This window comes from Canis aureus, chromosome 4 (assembly GCF_053574225.1).
Source record: "Canis aureus isolate CA01 chromosome 4, VMU_Caureus_v.1.0, whole genome shotgun sequence".
NCBI lineage: Eukaryota > Metazoa > Chordata > Mammalia > Carnivora > Canidae > Canis > Canis aureus.
The window spans coordinates 77,195,267-77,211,344 of NC_135614.1; the positions used below are offsets into that span (position 1 = coordinate 77,195,267).

A 16,078-nucleotide genomic window follows, 5' to 3' on the forward strand; every position below is an offset into this window, starting at 1 on the left:
CATTAAACGTGTATATTGCCCTGGGTAACATTGACATTTTCACAATATTAATTCTTCCATCCATGAGCATGGAATATTTTTCCATCTCTTTGTGTCTTCCTCAATTTCTTTCAGAAGTGTTCTATAGTTTTTAGGGTATAGATCCTTTACATCTTTGGTTAGGTTTATTCCTAGGTATCTTATGCTTTTGGGTGCAATTGTAAATGGGATTGACTCCTTAATTTCTCTTTCTTCAGTCTCATTGTTAGTGTATAGAAATGTCACTGATTTCTGGGCATTGATTTTGTATCCTGCCATTTCACTTTATCCAGATCAAGATGACTGACAGCCTGAGGTAATTTCCAGTTCATTCCAGTTCAGCCCCTTGAGTCCCAGGACAACCTCCCTGGCTCTTGTATATTTAGCACAAATTTCCTGTGTTCTTTAACAGCACCAGCAAGGGAGTGGTATTAGTATCTTGTAGGCAACCTTCAGAAGGGTCTGGATGGTATCAGTTAAATTGATATGCATACTTTTCAGCCCAATGTTAAAATTTACTCGTGGTGTACCAGTGGTGTGCTGTTACTCCCACGAGCATCATATGGGAATATGCAGTATTTTCCCACTTAGGTTTTGGAGAGCTTTCAGAAGATCACATCATTCTTACCATTTCTGGCCTCATTGTATAACTTTTCCCATTAATGAACATTTGGACAATTCTTGTGTTTATAGTGATTACAAACTATTGTATGTTTTTGTACATATGTCTTTATATTTGATTTCTATAGGAGGAATTAATTAATAGAAGTGAATTTGCTTGGACGGTATGTTTTGAAAATGTAAAAGATAAAACCAGTTTGATTTCTATGATTCATGTTAACTTACACTTCCACCGATAGTGAATGCTGATTTGTTTAGATCTTAGCCAGTACTGTAGAGGATATCATCAATTATGGTCTTTGCCAAGCTAACAGAGGAGAAAGATCAAATTATTTTAACTATTGAGGGATAATTATTTACTATTTTTATTGGTAATTTGTATTTTTTTTCCAGTATTTTTTGTATTGGTTCATCAGGACTTTCCATATATTACAGATACTAACCCTGTGTCTGTGATGCGGTTGGTTCTCCCAATCTTTGGAGTTGGTTTATGATAGGGTTTTTTTTTTTTTTAATTTTTATTTATTTATGATAGTCACACAGAGAGAGAGAGAAAGGCAGAGACCTAGGCAGAGGGAGAAGCAGGCTCCATGCACCGGGAGCCTGACGTGGGATTCGATCCCGGGTCTCCAGGATCGCGCCCTGGGCCAAAGGTAGGTGCTAAACCGCTGCGCCACCCAGGGATCCCGTTTTTTTTTTTTTTTAAGATTTATTTATTAATTTATTCATTAGACAGACTGTGAGGCAGAGACACAGGCAGAGGGAGAGGCAGGCTCCTCACAGGGAACCTGACGCTGGATTCGATCCCGGGTCTCCAGGATCACACCCTGGGCCAAAGGCAGATGCAAAACCGCTGAGCCACCCACCCAGGGATCCCCCAAAGATTTTGTTTTTAAGTAATCCCTATACCTAATGTGGGGCTCAATCTCACAACCCTGAGATCAGGAGTTGCATGCTCTAGTGACTGAACTGCAGGGTGCCCCAAAGCTAATAACTTATTTTAAGGCAAACATGCTTAGAACCATCCCCCAGGTCAGGAGGTGGAACCTCGCCAGCTATCTGGAATCTTTTAAAGGCTTCTTCCCTACTGCGATCTCCCTTGCACCAGAGAGTAATCACTGTTCTGACCCAGTATGCTTCCCTCATAATTCTGTTTTGTTTCATTTTTCATTTGATGTCTTAAGTCTCTTAATCTATAGGTCTCCTCCCCCAACTCCCATTTGTCATTTTATCCCTTGCAAAATACTTGCTGATGAAATTGGATTACTGTCCTGTGGAGTTTTCTGAAATTTGGATTTTGGGGATTGTATTCCCATTGTGTAGTTTAGTGTATTTTTCTGACTTCTGTACTTCCCACGTATGGTAACTGGATCTAGAGGTCGTCAGGTTCAGGTTTGTGTGGCCAACACTATTTCATAGGTGGTGGTGTGTTCTTCATCAGGAAGCTCCCGCGTCTTTCCTTTTGTGATGTTAGTAGCCTTACTGGTCAGTCCTTACATCCTGTTTCCCTGGGATTGTGGAGTGTTGCTATTTTAATTCTTACCATTTCTTTGTTTATGTAGCTGGAGAATTTCTATAAAGAAGAACTTCATGGTATATCATTACCATTACTGTTAGTATAGTTTCCAGAGGAAGGGTAGGATATATTCTACCTTTTATTTACTAATTTTCTAAACAGACTTGGTTGCCTGACCCTCTCCAAAGGTGACTGTTTAAGTGTTATGAACTTACAGAAATAAACATTCTTTTATCATTATCATTTTTCCTTGATGAGAACACTGATTCTTTTTTTAAATTTAAATTGAATTTACCAAACATAAATTAATAATACCCAGTGCTCATTTCATCATGTGCCCTCCTTGATGCCTGTCACCCAGTTACCCTATCCCCCCTCCCCCCCACCTCCCCCTTCTGCAACCCTTTGTTTCCCAGAGTTAGGAGTCTCTCATGGTTTGTCGTCTTCTCTAATTTTTTTCCACTCAGTTTCCCCCCCTTCCCTTAATGGCCCCTTTCACTATTTATTCTATTCCAAATATGAATGAAACTATGTAAGTGTCTTTCTCTGACTTATTTCACTTAGCGTAATAACCTCCAGTTCCACTTAGGTTGATATAAATGGTAAGTATTCATCTTTTCTGATGGCTGAGTAATATTCCTTTGTATATACAGACCACATCTTTATTCATTCATCTGTCGGAGGACATCTCGGCTCCTTCTGCAGTTTGGCTGTTGTGGACATTGCTGGTATGAACATTGGGGTGCAGGTGTCCCATTGTTTCACTACATCTATATCTGTATCTTTGGGGTAAATACCCAGTAGCACAATTGCTGGGTTGTAGGGCAGGTCTACTTTTAACTTCTTGAGGACTCTCCACACTGTTTCCACATTGGCTGTACCAGTTCGCATTCCCACCAACAGTGCAAGACGGTTGCCCTTTCTCTACATCCTCGCCAACATTTGTTATTTCCTGTCTAGTTAATTTTAGCCCTTCTCACCGGTGTAAAGTATCTCATTGTGGTTTTGATTTGTATTTCCCTGATGACAAGTGATGTGGAGCATTTTTTTCATGTGCCTGTTGGCCATGTCTGTGTCTTTGGAAAAACGTCTGTTCATGTCTTCTGCCCATTTCTTGACTGGATTGTTTGTTTTTTGGGTGTAGAGTTTGGTAAGTTCTTTATAGATCTTGGATACTAGCCCTTTAACTGATAGAGAACCATGATTCGTGATATGGAAAAGTTGGAGGTACGGCTTTAAGAAGGTAGAAAAAACCTTGTAGTTCTAAATTTAAATGGGAAGTATCAGTGTAAACATATGAAGCACTTAATTTGTTTCCTTTTGTGTTGTGGTAAAATACAAAATTTACCACTTGAGCCAGTTTTAAATGTACAGTTCAGTGTCCCACTTTGGTTGAGCTGGATCTGCATCGTAAGAACATCACGGTTCTAGATTACAGTCTCCCTTTACTCTTCCTTTAGCCTGAGTTCTTCAGGGAAATACATATTTAATGTTCACTACCATTCCTTATGTCATTGTCCCGTCATTTTGGTTGTCTTGCTCATTTGTTAGTAGATTCTTCAGAGAGGGTAACAGTCCCTGAGTGTTTTTATGATGATGATAGTTTATCTGCAGCCCTTTATTTGAAAGTCCGTTTGGATAAAATTCTAGGTCATATTTTGTTTTTTAGTGTGTTTAAGTATGTCCTTTGTGGTATAAAGCATTACTATCAAAGTCTGATTGTGATATGATTTTCTTTCCCTCATGAATGCCTTGTTCTATTTGTCTGGAGCCCACAGGATTTCCCCCTTAAACTCCCCCCAGTAATGTTACCACACTGTGTTTGGGTGTTGGTTGTTCTGGATCAGTATTCCCAAGTACATGATAATGTTCCTTTAATGTGTAGTGTCAAATCTTTTTTATGCTCAATTTCAGGAAAATTAACATTTTATGTTAATTTATGTTTGTTATGTCCCTTTGTTTCGGTTTTCTCCTTTGAAGACTTTTTTTTTTTTTTTTTAAATTTATTTATTTACGATAGTCACACTCAGAGAGAGAGAGAGAGAGAGAGGCAGAGACACAGGCAGAGAGAGGAGCAGGCTCCATGCACCGGGAGCCTGACGTGGGATTCGATCCCGGGTCTCCAGGATCGCGCCCTGAGCCAAAGGCAGGCGCCAAACCGCTGCGCCACCCAGGGATCCCGACTTTTTTTTTTTTTTTAATTTTTTAAAATTTATTTATGATAGTCATACAGAGAGAGAGAGAGAGGCAGAGACACAGGCAGAGGGAGAAGCAGGCTCCATGCACCGGGAGCCCGACGTGGGATTCGATCCCGGGTCTCCAGGATCGTGCCCTGGGCCAAAGGCAGGCGCCAAACCGCTGCGCCACTCAGGGATCCCGAAGACTTTTTTTTTTAAAAGATTTTCTTTATTTATTCATGAGAGATAGAAAGAGGCAGAGACCCAGGCAGAGGGAGAAGCAGGCTCCATGCAGGAAGCCCGATGTGGGACCCGATCCCGGGTCTCCAGGGTCACGCCCTGGGCTGAAGGCAGGTGCTAAACCGCTGAGCCATCCAGGGATCCCTGAGGACTGTTTTTTTTAAGTTTTTTTTATTTTATTTTATTTTGTTTATTTATGATAGGCACACAGTGAGAGAGAGAGAGAGAGGCAGAGACACAGGCAGAGGGAGAAGCAGGCTCCATGCACCGGGAGCCCGACGTGGGATTCGATCCCGGGTCTCCAGGATCGCGCCCTGGGCCAAAGGCAGGCGCCAAACCGCTGCGCCACCCAGGGATCCCCCGAGGACTGTTTTTATAGCTCTTCACATCTGTCAGTTTTGGTTGGGTTCTTTTTTCTCTTTATTGTTGATCTTTAAACCTCTCACTCTTGTCTTCTTTCTCTTAAGATGTTATCCTATTTACTCATTGGAGGTTCTTGTTCTAATTTAGTCTTTTTCTGAAATTGTTTTATCTGAGTTTTAATAATCAATTTATGAATTTTTTCCTGACAATCATTTTATCTTAGATTTTATGTCATTTTCTTAAGGCATTTTAATTCATTTTGAGGTATTCAGTTACAGTTTTCACTGGTTTCCTGAGCACATCTCTCTGGTGTGCTTTGTTGTCTCTAGGGATTGTATTTGCTGCTCATGCTCTTTTTCCTTATAATGGTGTGTGGGATTTTACCTAGATTATCTTCTTTTTTTTTTTTTTCTAGATTATCTTCTGTTACCTATTTATATATGAAATTACTTGTGCTGTTGTTTTACAAGGGATGTGCGTCAGGGTAGCTTTTCTAACTATTTATTCTCTACACCTTCCTCTTCTGTTTGGGTGGAGTGTAAGAAAAAGGGCAGCTTACTTTCTGAGATCTGGGTCTGCACCTCTGTTGATTGGGTTGATTAAGGTGGGGGTGTCCTGTGGCTCTCAGATGCCCTGTTGCTTCATCTACTCCCCTTGCACAGATCCCAATACCAAATGGGTCCTGTGGTTAGTAGTTTGTCCCTGTTTGTATATTATGGGGTTTGTGCAATACTTTCATACTCATACTTGGTTTTGTTGTAGATGTTTAGTATGGTTTTTCCGTGTGTGTGTGTGTGTGTGTGTGTGGTGGTAGCAGCAAGCAGAGAAAGGGTGGGATATGAGGAGATTAAAAAATTATCACTGTTCTGCCATCTTGCCTGAATCTGCTGGGATAGGCCCTAGTTTTTATTAGTTTGGATATAGCCTGGTTAGATTATGAGTCTATTGTTTTATAGCTTCTGAATTTAGCCTCCTATTCACCTTAGGGTTAAACAAAATATGGTATGATATAGACTTTGAAAAGGTATTTATTGATGTCTTTCATAATTTTTTTTCTTTTTGGTTCTCATATCATGAACTATATTTAAAGATTTTTTTTTACAAAGATTTTATTTGAGAGAGAGCACAAGCAAGGGGGAGGGGAGAGGGAAAGGGACAAGCAGACTCCCTGCTGATCGCAGAGCCCTGAGATCATGACCTGAGCCAAAACCAAGAGTTGGATGCTTAACTGAGCCGGCCAGGCACCTCCAGCAGCTGATTTTAATCTCGTTTCAGATAGCTGTTTTGGGGGGATTGGGAGGAGGGTGTGTGGAATGGTTTGCTGTAGCCTGTATGGGGTGAGTGGGCTGTGGCAGCTAAACTCTTAATATTAGTTAAGCCCTTTAGTGGTTGGGTCCTATCTGGCAGGGACCCCCCTCAGAGCAGACCATTCCTTGTGTGTTACTCCTCTGCCTTCCTAGGCTGACCCAAGTACCTGGAAAAATAAATCCCCCCTCTTCAACCGCACCCTCCCTAGCATTCTGAGGAGTGTTAATGGCTCCAATTCTGAGTGCTTCCTGCTTTTTCTGGGGCCCACTTTCTCCTATAATCTCCTTTCTCCAAGTTAAGACTTTTGGTGGCATTCTTCAGAACTCTCATTTCATACCTCATTTAGAGATAATTGTATCCCATTTCATTGCTCTTCAGTTTGGTTTTGGATCTTGTACCTGGTTTGTAGTCACCAACATTCAAAGAATAGGCTGTTTCTATATTGTATCAAAATCCGTATTTCCTTCTTTGTATTTGGGATGTAGACAGAAGAGTTCTTTGCTTTTTAATAATTTTATTTATTTATGAGAGAGAGAGAGAGGCAGAGACACAGGCAGAGGGAGAAGCAGGCTCCACACAAGGAGCCTGATGTGGGACTCGATCCCTGGACCCAGGGATCACACCCTGAGCCAAAGGCAGATGCTCAACCGCTGAGCCCCCCAGGCATCTCTAGAGAGAAGAGTTCTATGAACAGATAAGCTCACTCTCTCCCAGAAGTTTTTTCCCAAGTAGGAGTGAGCCAGTCAGAATCTTTCGTGTATATATGGAAAAAAATCAGGCAGTCAGTGGTGGTATGTCCAGAGGAATTCTGTGATATAGAGGCCAAGATTAGGACAAAATAGCATTCATAAGGTTTCTAAGAAAAAGTATGAGGAGTTGGCAGAAGGCCACCATCTGGGAGAGGGAGAAGTGGGAGCAGCAAGAGAGTCTTAGTGGAGGGTGCTGGGCAAACACCCATGAACCCCATCGCTCCTCCAGCCTCAGAGGCCTGGTCGTAGGCCGAGTCCATTCTTAGGTTTCTGTGAGATGCCATCTTGCCTCCCTCCTTGTGCTACTCTAGGTGGGGGTCTACACCTTAAAAGAGCCTAAGTAAACTAGATAGTTTTTATTTTACTCTGCGCAGGAGGATCCCAGTTTACCCAAGGGTGGGGGGCGGGGAGGTGAGTGAGTAGCAGTTTTGAGAAGTGAAGAATTGTCATTATAAAGAAGTGAGAAGAAAAAAAAAAAAAAAAGAAGTGAGAAGAAAAATCTGACAAGGAAATAATAGCCGAGTAGCATGGGGAGTCCAGTTGTGGTTGGAAATCATGAATTTCTGGCATTATTCTGTGTGGTTGTAGGATTTTCTCTAGGAATTGGAGTGTAGGAACCAACATGTCGGTTAGTGGGGAGGAAGGATCCAGGACTAGCTGGGTTGAGGGTGCTGAGTCTGTGGGTTGGGTAGGGCTTGGCTCTACCATGGGGTCTAGACTGAAGAGAGATGGGGGTTCTGATTGGGAGAAAATGGACAGTTGTCAAGGGGTTAGAGGGCTTGCTGAAATGTTGTAGTGGGAGGAAGGGAGAGTAAGATCCAGAAGGTCAGGAAGTTGCAAAGGCATGGGATGTTTAAGATTTCAAGAGGTGGAATGGTTTTAGACTGTGCCAGAGCCTCGGTGTGGCCCTGTGAGAGTTGTATTTTCTGTAGCCTTTGGACCGCTCACTCATTTATGTAATAATTTAGGTAATAATAAACATTTCTTATCGTGAGATAATAGTAGGTTACTTTGTAGACCGGAAGAATTAAAAAAAACCCAAGTAGTAAGCAGAGTGTTTATTTTTTTAAAATTACTTAAAAAAGGTTGTTTACAGAGATGTGGATTTACATAACTTGGCGACAACATTTTAAAAATGTACAGGCTATTTCATATTATTGCACTTACTCTTCAATAATATATAAGGCATTTTATTTTACATAAATAAAGGATAATGTATAATATCATACAACAGGTGTGGTGCCAATTAAGTCAACCGTAAAATTAAATGAGATGTGTTTTGGAGGACAGAAATGAAACCCAACTACTTCAACCTTCACAGAATATCCTTGCAACTACGATTTACTTGTTATAACACATATTTACCCTCATAGCTTATTGTGGATGACTGATGAATCAGAAAACCAAAACAATGAAAGTTTTAGTAGGATGATATACCATTAGTGCTCACTTCAGGAAGTGTGGGAATTAGACTAATTAGAAATACTAGTCATGCCTTGAACACTGAGGACAAATAAGTAGCTTTCTATCTTAGGGTCAGAGATAGTTTAGCCTTTTGCTTTCTCCCTTAAATTCCAACTGTTGGCCAGGGAAACCTTCTTCTGGCAAAATCTACTAGAAATGATGACTTTAAAATATGTTAGTGAGCAAAAGGTCTACCCTTGCACTCTTCAGATATGATGGTTAGGGACTCTCCGAAGGAGACCGTTCCCTTGCTCCAAATTGCTCTAGAAATTCCTGTCTCTTCATGGAGGACTGTGAATTTCTTACTAGTAGGCACAGCTGGAAGAGTGGAGGCAAATATTCTCTTACCATTAAGGCAAGAAAGCAGAAACCACAAAACTGACCCCAGGGACTTAAAAACAATCTAGCATGCACCTTGCATTGACTGCCTATGGTATCCTACCTGGAAGTGTAGTGAAAAGTAGAAGCTAAATTAATCAGGTCTTTCTAGCTAATTCTTGTACTACATTCTCTTTTGTATAACCTGTTTAAAAAAAAAAAAAAAATCTGGGCTCACACCAGCCAGATACTTCATTCTAATCTGAGAGACCCCTTGGGCCAACTCTACGGAGGTTTACTGTAAGGGATTAGTCACTCGGAAAAACAATGTACACAGGTGACAGCTCAAGCAGCTCCACGATTGGGGGGGGGGGTGTTGTGTATACAGTGACCTCAGTTCTCTTCTCTAAGCCATAGACCCAAGCTGTAGGTTATTGAAAGAAGTCTCCAGCATGAAACCTTGGCGTCCTCATGCACGCAGGTTCGGCGTCCTCACCCGTATTCCCAGGACGTGATCTGCTGGTCTGCGTCCCCCTGGGATCTACGGTGTACGACACAGTTCTGCTTCTTTACCTTGAAAGAGTGACTCACCCGTGTTCCCCATTGTCTTCTTTTTTTTACATTTTGGTAAATGAAGCTGACGGAGGTTTCACTGAAGGAAAGGAGGTGCAGCAGGGAGGGGAAAAGCCAGTTTTGTGACTGGGAACAGTGCACGGAATGGGAGCAGCTACTACGAAGTCCTGCTTTGGCGGGACAGCAGCCGGGACGAGTTGCACGGGCAGTGTGAGTCACAACAGTCTTCTGCAGGGAAACCATTTTGGCAAAAGGAAGAATTTGTAAAACAGGAAAACAAGACCCGCAAACACTTTAGTCACTGCAGAGCCGTCATTACACCCAGGTCAGGAAGAGCGGGCCAGTGCTTGGAGAGGGGAGATTTCATAAGCTTGTTGGGAAAGGGGAAAACCAGCCAACCAAAAATCCCCTAAAAGATGATTTTTTTTAAGCTCCGCCCTTCGGGTTGTAAATGTAATGCTTATGGTTATAAATCCAAGGATGCTAAAAAGATTTCCAAAAATCTAGCTTAAATTAGTGTTTGGAGTGCATAAAATATAGAAATGGAAACCCGGTGACTATGGTATTTCTGCCCACCCTTGTGTTGACTGGTCTTGAATTCAAGCACTTATTCAAGACAAGTTCCAAACTAGATGCAAGGTGCTTTCAGAGCTGGAACTTTCTGCTCATTCCAAGCAGCAAAGTTCATGGCTATTTAGTATGCTTTCTCAGAACTGCATTTCTGTAAAATAGCCTTACGACTTACACTTTTAGATCACGATCAGCACTTCATGATGATCAATAATCCGCTGAGTTGAACTCTGCATCCATACATTGCACATTTATTACACTCACTAAAAAATATCACTTTCTGTATTTTGCTTTTTCATTTTTGGATAATTCCTGAGCTCAGCCTAACTGTTAGGTCATAACTTTTTCTTAAGTCTCATTTTCTTTTCACGGTAACGTACAGACCTACAGCTCCTCCCACTGAATGTGCCTAAAAGCATTCTCTTATTTACTTACAAAATCATATAAAACTGTAGTCCTTTATTTGTGACATTTGTGTTGCCCCTCAGACCTGGTTAAGCTCCCGAACTGCCAGGATTGGGAACGGTGGGAGAGGAGGCAGGAAGGATGCGAAGGTCTTAGGTAAATGTTTCGAATGAAGAGGGCATGCCACGTTTGTTTCCCCGTCAGTAAACATAAAAAGGAGGGGACAGGCGCTGGAACAAAACGGTCCCTCCTGGCCTGCGCGGTCCAGGTTGAGGGCCCCCAGAGGTCAGATCCGTTGCCGCCGCGCACACAACAGGTCAGCTCCACATACAGGTAAAAACTTGGAGGTGTTTATCATCCTTGCCTGTGCCAATGTTCCTATGTTGTTTTAGGAACCCAGTGTTTCAAGAAGTTCTTCTGATTTGCTAAAGTAAGGGAACTGAGAAAAAGGAGATTCTTGTTAAATTAAAAAAAAAAAAAGTAAGAAGCAGCGCTAGTGAGTATCACTACTGGTGCTTGTTTCTGGAAGAATTCCTGGCTTCCTTATTACCAACTGCACAGGCCCCTCTGGGACAGACTTCATGATATTCCAGGCATCAAAGTGCATGAGCCCCACCAGGGGCTTCCCATTAATGGCGAGAATTTCATCTCCAGCTTCTATTGTTCCAGCTTGCTCAGCTGCTCCACCTGCGAGGATAAATACAGAATAATGGTCGGGGCTTTCCTGGTATTCAGAATACATTCCAAGTAAGCTAAGGACTTAGATGAGAAAAATCTCTGACTGATATGCCCATATTTTAGGATAGGGAAATTGTTCTTAAGGCACACAGTGCATATACTCTTGAAAGATTTAACTACATAAAAATAATCAGATCTGTAATCCCCCCCCTTCCTCCTAAGACACATAAGCAATGGACGCGAGGCTAAGGTATTTTCAGTGTATTTAATCAACAATCCAAATGGCCAGTAAATGCAGGAAAATAGGTTCTACGTCTATCCAGTATACCATGATCGCTAATCAGTGACTGGAGATTACTTACACAGCTTTCTGTGTAATAAGTTTAGGACTATATGTTTGTGTGTGTGTTACACAGATTACATACTGATACTGTTAACATGACTAATGTAACAGTATTTTACATATAGGATATACAGATTTTTATATGTACTAATATTATTAGTATAATTACACTTAAAAAAGAAAGATTACTTATTTAGAGAATGACTGGGTACGTGCAGGAGCTGGAAGAGAGAGGCAGAGTGGAGAGAGGGGAATCTTCAAGCAGATTCCCTGCTGAGCACGGAGCCTGGCACTGGGCTCAATCTCATGACCCTGGGACAAGGTCCTGAGCTGAAACCAAGAGTTGGACTCTTACCTGACTGAGCCCCCCAGGTGCCTCAGTATAATTATACTTCATTCATTCATTCATTCATTCATTCATTCATTCGACACAGAGAGAGGCAGAGACACAGGCAGAGGGAGAAGCAGGCTCCATGCAGGGAGCCCGAGGTAGGACTCGATCCTGGGTCCCCAGGATCACACCCTGGACTGAAGGTGGGCGCTTAATCGCTGAGCCACCCAGGCCGCCCCTTAAACTTCTAAGCTAATTGTTCAGCACAGGATCCTGGAGAGACTTTGGAGAACTGTCCAAGATCGTAAAACGATTATTCAAGTCCACGAAGAGCCCTGTGCCTACCACATGCTTCAGCGATCTGCACTGCTCTCAGCGTCACTTCCCTGAAGTCTTGTATTTGCAACTTTAACCGAATACGGTCCCGAGCCACGTGAATGCCCCTGACCGGCAGTGCTCACGGCCTCCCCTTCGCCTGGTGTGTGTTCACATCAGTTGTGGCTACACGGGTCCGGGGGAGGGTACGGAGGCTCGGGACGCAGACCTCGGAGCCGGGCTGCCTGGGGGCAAGGCCTGCTCGGCCAGGCTTATACCTGGGTGACCTGGGGGCTGTTTAATTCCCTGCGGCACGCGGACCAGGAGTGATGATAATAGTACCTGTCTGACAGGCAGCGGGGTTCCTGCGTGTAAGACACGGAGGCTGACACACAGGACAGCCTGTGAGAAAGAACGAGAACATTTTCCAAACGAAGGCGCAGTCGTGCACGGGGCCCAGCGCACTGGCTTTGCTGGCGTTACCTTTGTACACCCTCTTGATGAACAGGGGCCCGTCTCCAGCCACTGAGGACTTTCCTCCGTCCAGACTCAGTCCCAGCCCAGCAGACGTCTTCAGCACTTCCACACACAGCGCGTCGTGCGAAGGTACGCTTCTCCCTGCAGCGACGACATCCGCAAGGATGGCAATGACAAGGTCACTCATCACCTCCTCTCCGGTCCCCCAGATGTGTTCCCCTGGCACCCCTGAGTCCCATCTACCTTTGAAGCCAGCGTCGGGATGGGTGCCCCAGATTCGGAGCTGACCTTGTGGGTGTGTTCCTGCTGCACCTGCACCATTTGCTCTTTTTTTTTAACATTTGAGAGCAAGCGAGCAGGTGTGCGTGTGCAAGCCCATGAGCAGGGGTGGGCAGTGCCAGAGGGGGGAGGAGAGCAGCAGACTCCCCACTGGGTGCGGGGCCCAAGTGGCTCCACACCGGGCTCGAGCCCAGCATCCCCAGATCAGGACCTGAGCGAGGACCTGAGCCGACAGCAAGAGTCAGGCCGCCAACCGACGGAGCCACCCAGGGGCCCCAGGCACGGCCCGTCAGCACGGAGGAGGCTCTCGTGCCCGCGTGGACTGGAGACGTGCAGAGGCCAAACTGCCCTTGGCGAGCCCCACACCTTGTGGCTGTGTCCCAGCGAAGTCACGCTCGGAGAGTCAAGTTGGGTTTCCTGCCGCCCCTGCCCGCCGGCGGCCGCCGAGTGTCGCAGCCTGGCACTGGAAAGCCAATGCCACACCTCACACCTGTGAGCACGGATTCCAGAGCTCCCGTCCTTCCCCCTGCTGCCACACGTGCTCCCGTCGTGTGTCTTCATCACACACCGGCCGCCTTCGCTGCCCTCTCTCCACGCAGGCTGAGGGGTGTGGGGGGACGTTTCCCTGGCAACGGGTCCTGCCCTGCAACAAGCTGGCACCTGTTCTGTGTGCTGGTTTGGAGCGGCCTGGCTAGGGGCCATCCCTGAGGTCTGAGTGGAGACGGTCAGCTCGCCTTTTATTTCTCTTATTTGCACGCTTTACCAGCGAAGGACGTTAAGGAGGTGAGTGGACAGGTGCCCTGGGTTGTCGGGGGCGGGGGGCAGGGGGGCAGGGGAAGGACCACAGAGTAACCTGCCCGCTTTGGGTTGAGGCCAAGGTAGCCAGCATCCCTGCCTTTGAACATAAGGTTCAGTCCGTTAGTGTGGTTTAAAGATCACTTCACGTTCCACGTGGGCCGGAGGAGATGTGCTAACAGGAGCAACAACGGTTTTTCAGTAGGTGATTTCACTTGCTCTTAAACAGGAAAACAGGCGCATTACAGTGGCCCTCAGCTCTGGCCAGATTCTCCTAGTGATGCTAGGCCCGGGGCCCTCACCCCTCAGGGTTTGTGACTTAATTGAGCTGGGGAATTTGCTGGGCAGTAGGATCTTAAAAAGCTTCCTAGGTGCCTCTCCTGTGATCCAGCCCACCGCAGGGATGATCCAGCCCACCGCATCAGTCCCCATGGGGGCTGCTCTCCGGGCACATTAAGGGACACCTGCAAGGGTTGGGTGGAGCGCTGGGCAGGGGAACTGTAAGGAATAGAGATGTGAAAAAATGAAATTTAAGCCCTGCATGTGCCTACAAGTTGGTAACTCTGTAGAATCAGGTTCAAGGCCAGATGTGTTCTTTTTTTTTTTTTTTTTTTAGGCCAGATGTGTTCTGAAGTAGCACAGGAACACTTAATGATTATAAATGACAGGATAACCTTCCATATGCTGAGTTCTTGAGTCTTAAGAACTCTGAAAGCTGTCGGGATTAAGTCCCAGGTGGTTTCCTATGACGCTAAGTTTCTAGGATCCTGCTGAAAGTACAGCGAGTGGTGGAGCAAAGGTGAGCCTAAGGTCTGACGACTGAAGATGTTTCCCGATATCAGGAAGTGCTTCAGTTTTTTAGAAGAGCAAGAGCAAGACAACAGAGGAGAAGGCTGAGAACACTCTTGGCCCGTGGAGGCATCTGGACAAGAAGACTTGCCCATTTGTTCAGTGGAAATGCGTGCTATTTTCAGCAAAGCAATCACACACAGCCCAGGCCACCACGCAGCCGAGTGAACAGAGAGGAGTTCAGCTACCCTTGACTTTACTGGGGAGAGAGGTCGAGAAGAAACCAAAGGCCTCCCCTGAAGGCAGCGCCCTGACCCGAGCTTCCACAGGTTCTCCTTGCTGTCTGGACTAAAGACATTGCTCCTGAACTCCAAAGGTGAGGACACCACTGAGGCCGGAAGTGGTTCTCTGAAGGCCGCAATCAGCCTTGTACTTAGTTCCGAGCAAATACCTCCAATGCCTTCCCAGCGAGCCCTGGGCTGACAGTACGGAGGGCACATAGGAAAACCACTTCTGAACCTCTTTTTATAAATTCCTTTTGGTTGACGAAGGCTACAGTCTCTATTTTTAAGCATTTGTGCCTCTCCCCCCATTTCCTTAGGTTTTTCTAAAACAGGAAAGACTAGAAACTCTGATGGTTTCCAAGGACAAATTTCAGTTCTGGAACTTCTTTCTACACACTCTACATGATTCCCCTCATCACAAGAGTTCCGTGTTTTACTGACTGACCACTAAAGTCCTAAGAAGATGTAAACGTGAAAGGGCTTCCTTCTTAGCACATGTAGAGAAGCTGTCAAGCAGTTGTTTAAAATCTTCAACGGTATGGCTTTAACTGCTGGGGGTGGTGGTTTCTAACTTACTTGGAACACTGCTTTTTCAAGAAGCATCCACAAACATTAGACTTCACCACATTTGATTTCTTATTATTTCTTCTTTCTTCTTTCTTCCTCCTCTTCCTCCTCTTCTTCTTCTTCTTCCTTCTTCCTTCTTCCTTCTACTTCTTCTTCTTCTTTTTTTTTTTTTTTTTTGAGGGAGAGAGAAGGTTTGGGGCGGGGCCAGGGGGAATAGGGGGAGAGAGAGAATCTCAAGCAGGCTCCAAGCTCAGTGTGGAGCCTGACATGGGGCTCAATCTCACAACCCTGAGATCACAACCTGAGTTGAAATCAAGAGACGCTTAACCAAGCCACCCAGGTGCCCCTGCATTTTATTCCTCTGACCCAGATGACAGTAGTTATATTCCTTTGTGTTCAACCAGAAGCTACTCTTTCAGCTGCTCATACCCTGCTGGGGAGTAAACGGCTATCTTACCTATACCAGGCTCCAAGGGGCTGGTCTTTCTGGAGAACGAGCCCTTCCCGTTGGCATCCTGCCTACTGGAGGATCCGGGCTGATCGTTCCCTCTCTTGATGACTACGAGAACGTCTCTGTGCAGCTGTGCTTGGTGCAGGATCTTTAGGACATCCCCGTGGGCTAAGCCAGCCAGCGAGGCACCATTGACGGACAGAAGGAAATCCCCTCGGTTCACAGTCCCTTCCTGAGAAGCAGCCCCCTGAGAACACACCCTGTGCACCTGAGGTGAGGCGAAGACAAACACCAGAGTCACTTATAACCTCCAGGAAAAGCAAAAGGGCAGCTGCAAATCTCTAGTCGAGGAACTTTCTAATGGCAGTTTTTCAAATCATACGAATATGGTTTACTGAAAGCCTGAGAGATGGAATTAGAAACGTCAGTGTCAGCATCTGACTACAT

The 16,078-nt window shown here is 44.9% G+C and overlaps 1 protein-coding gene across 6 annotated transcripts in view; it reads right to left on the reverse strand.

Annotated features, from left to right (window-relative positions):
* Nucleotides 1-8,035: 8,035 nt before the first annotated feature.
* Nucleotides 8,036-16,078, reverse strand: part of PDZD2 (PDZ domain containing 2) — a 358,446-nt gene continuing 350,403 nt past the window's right edge. For all 6 annotated transcript variants that reach the window (XM_077896342.1, XM_077896341.1, XM_077896343.1 and 3 more), the window contains 3 exons: nt 15,638-15,899; nt 12,473-12,607; nt 8,036-11,009 (listed from right to left, as the gene is read on the reverse strand). In XM_077896342.1, coding sequence (XP_077752468.1) covers nt 10,816-11,009; nt 12,473-12,607; nt 15,638-15,899 — 591 coding nt within the window. In that variant the 3' untranslated portion in view covers nt 8,036-10,815. The remainder of the gene's footprint in view (nt 11,010-12,472; nt 12,608-15,637; nt 15,900-16,078) is intronic.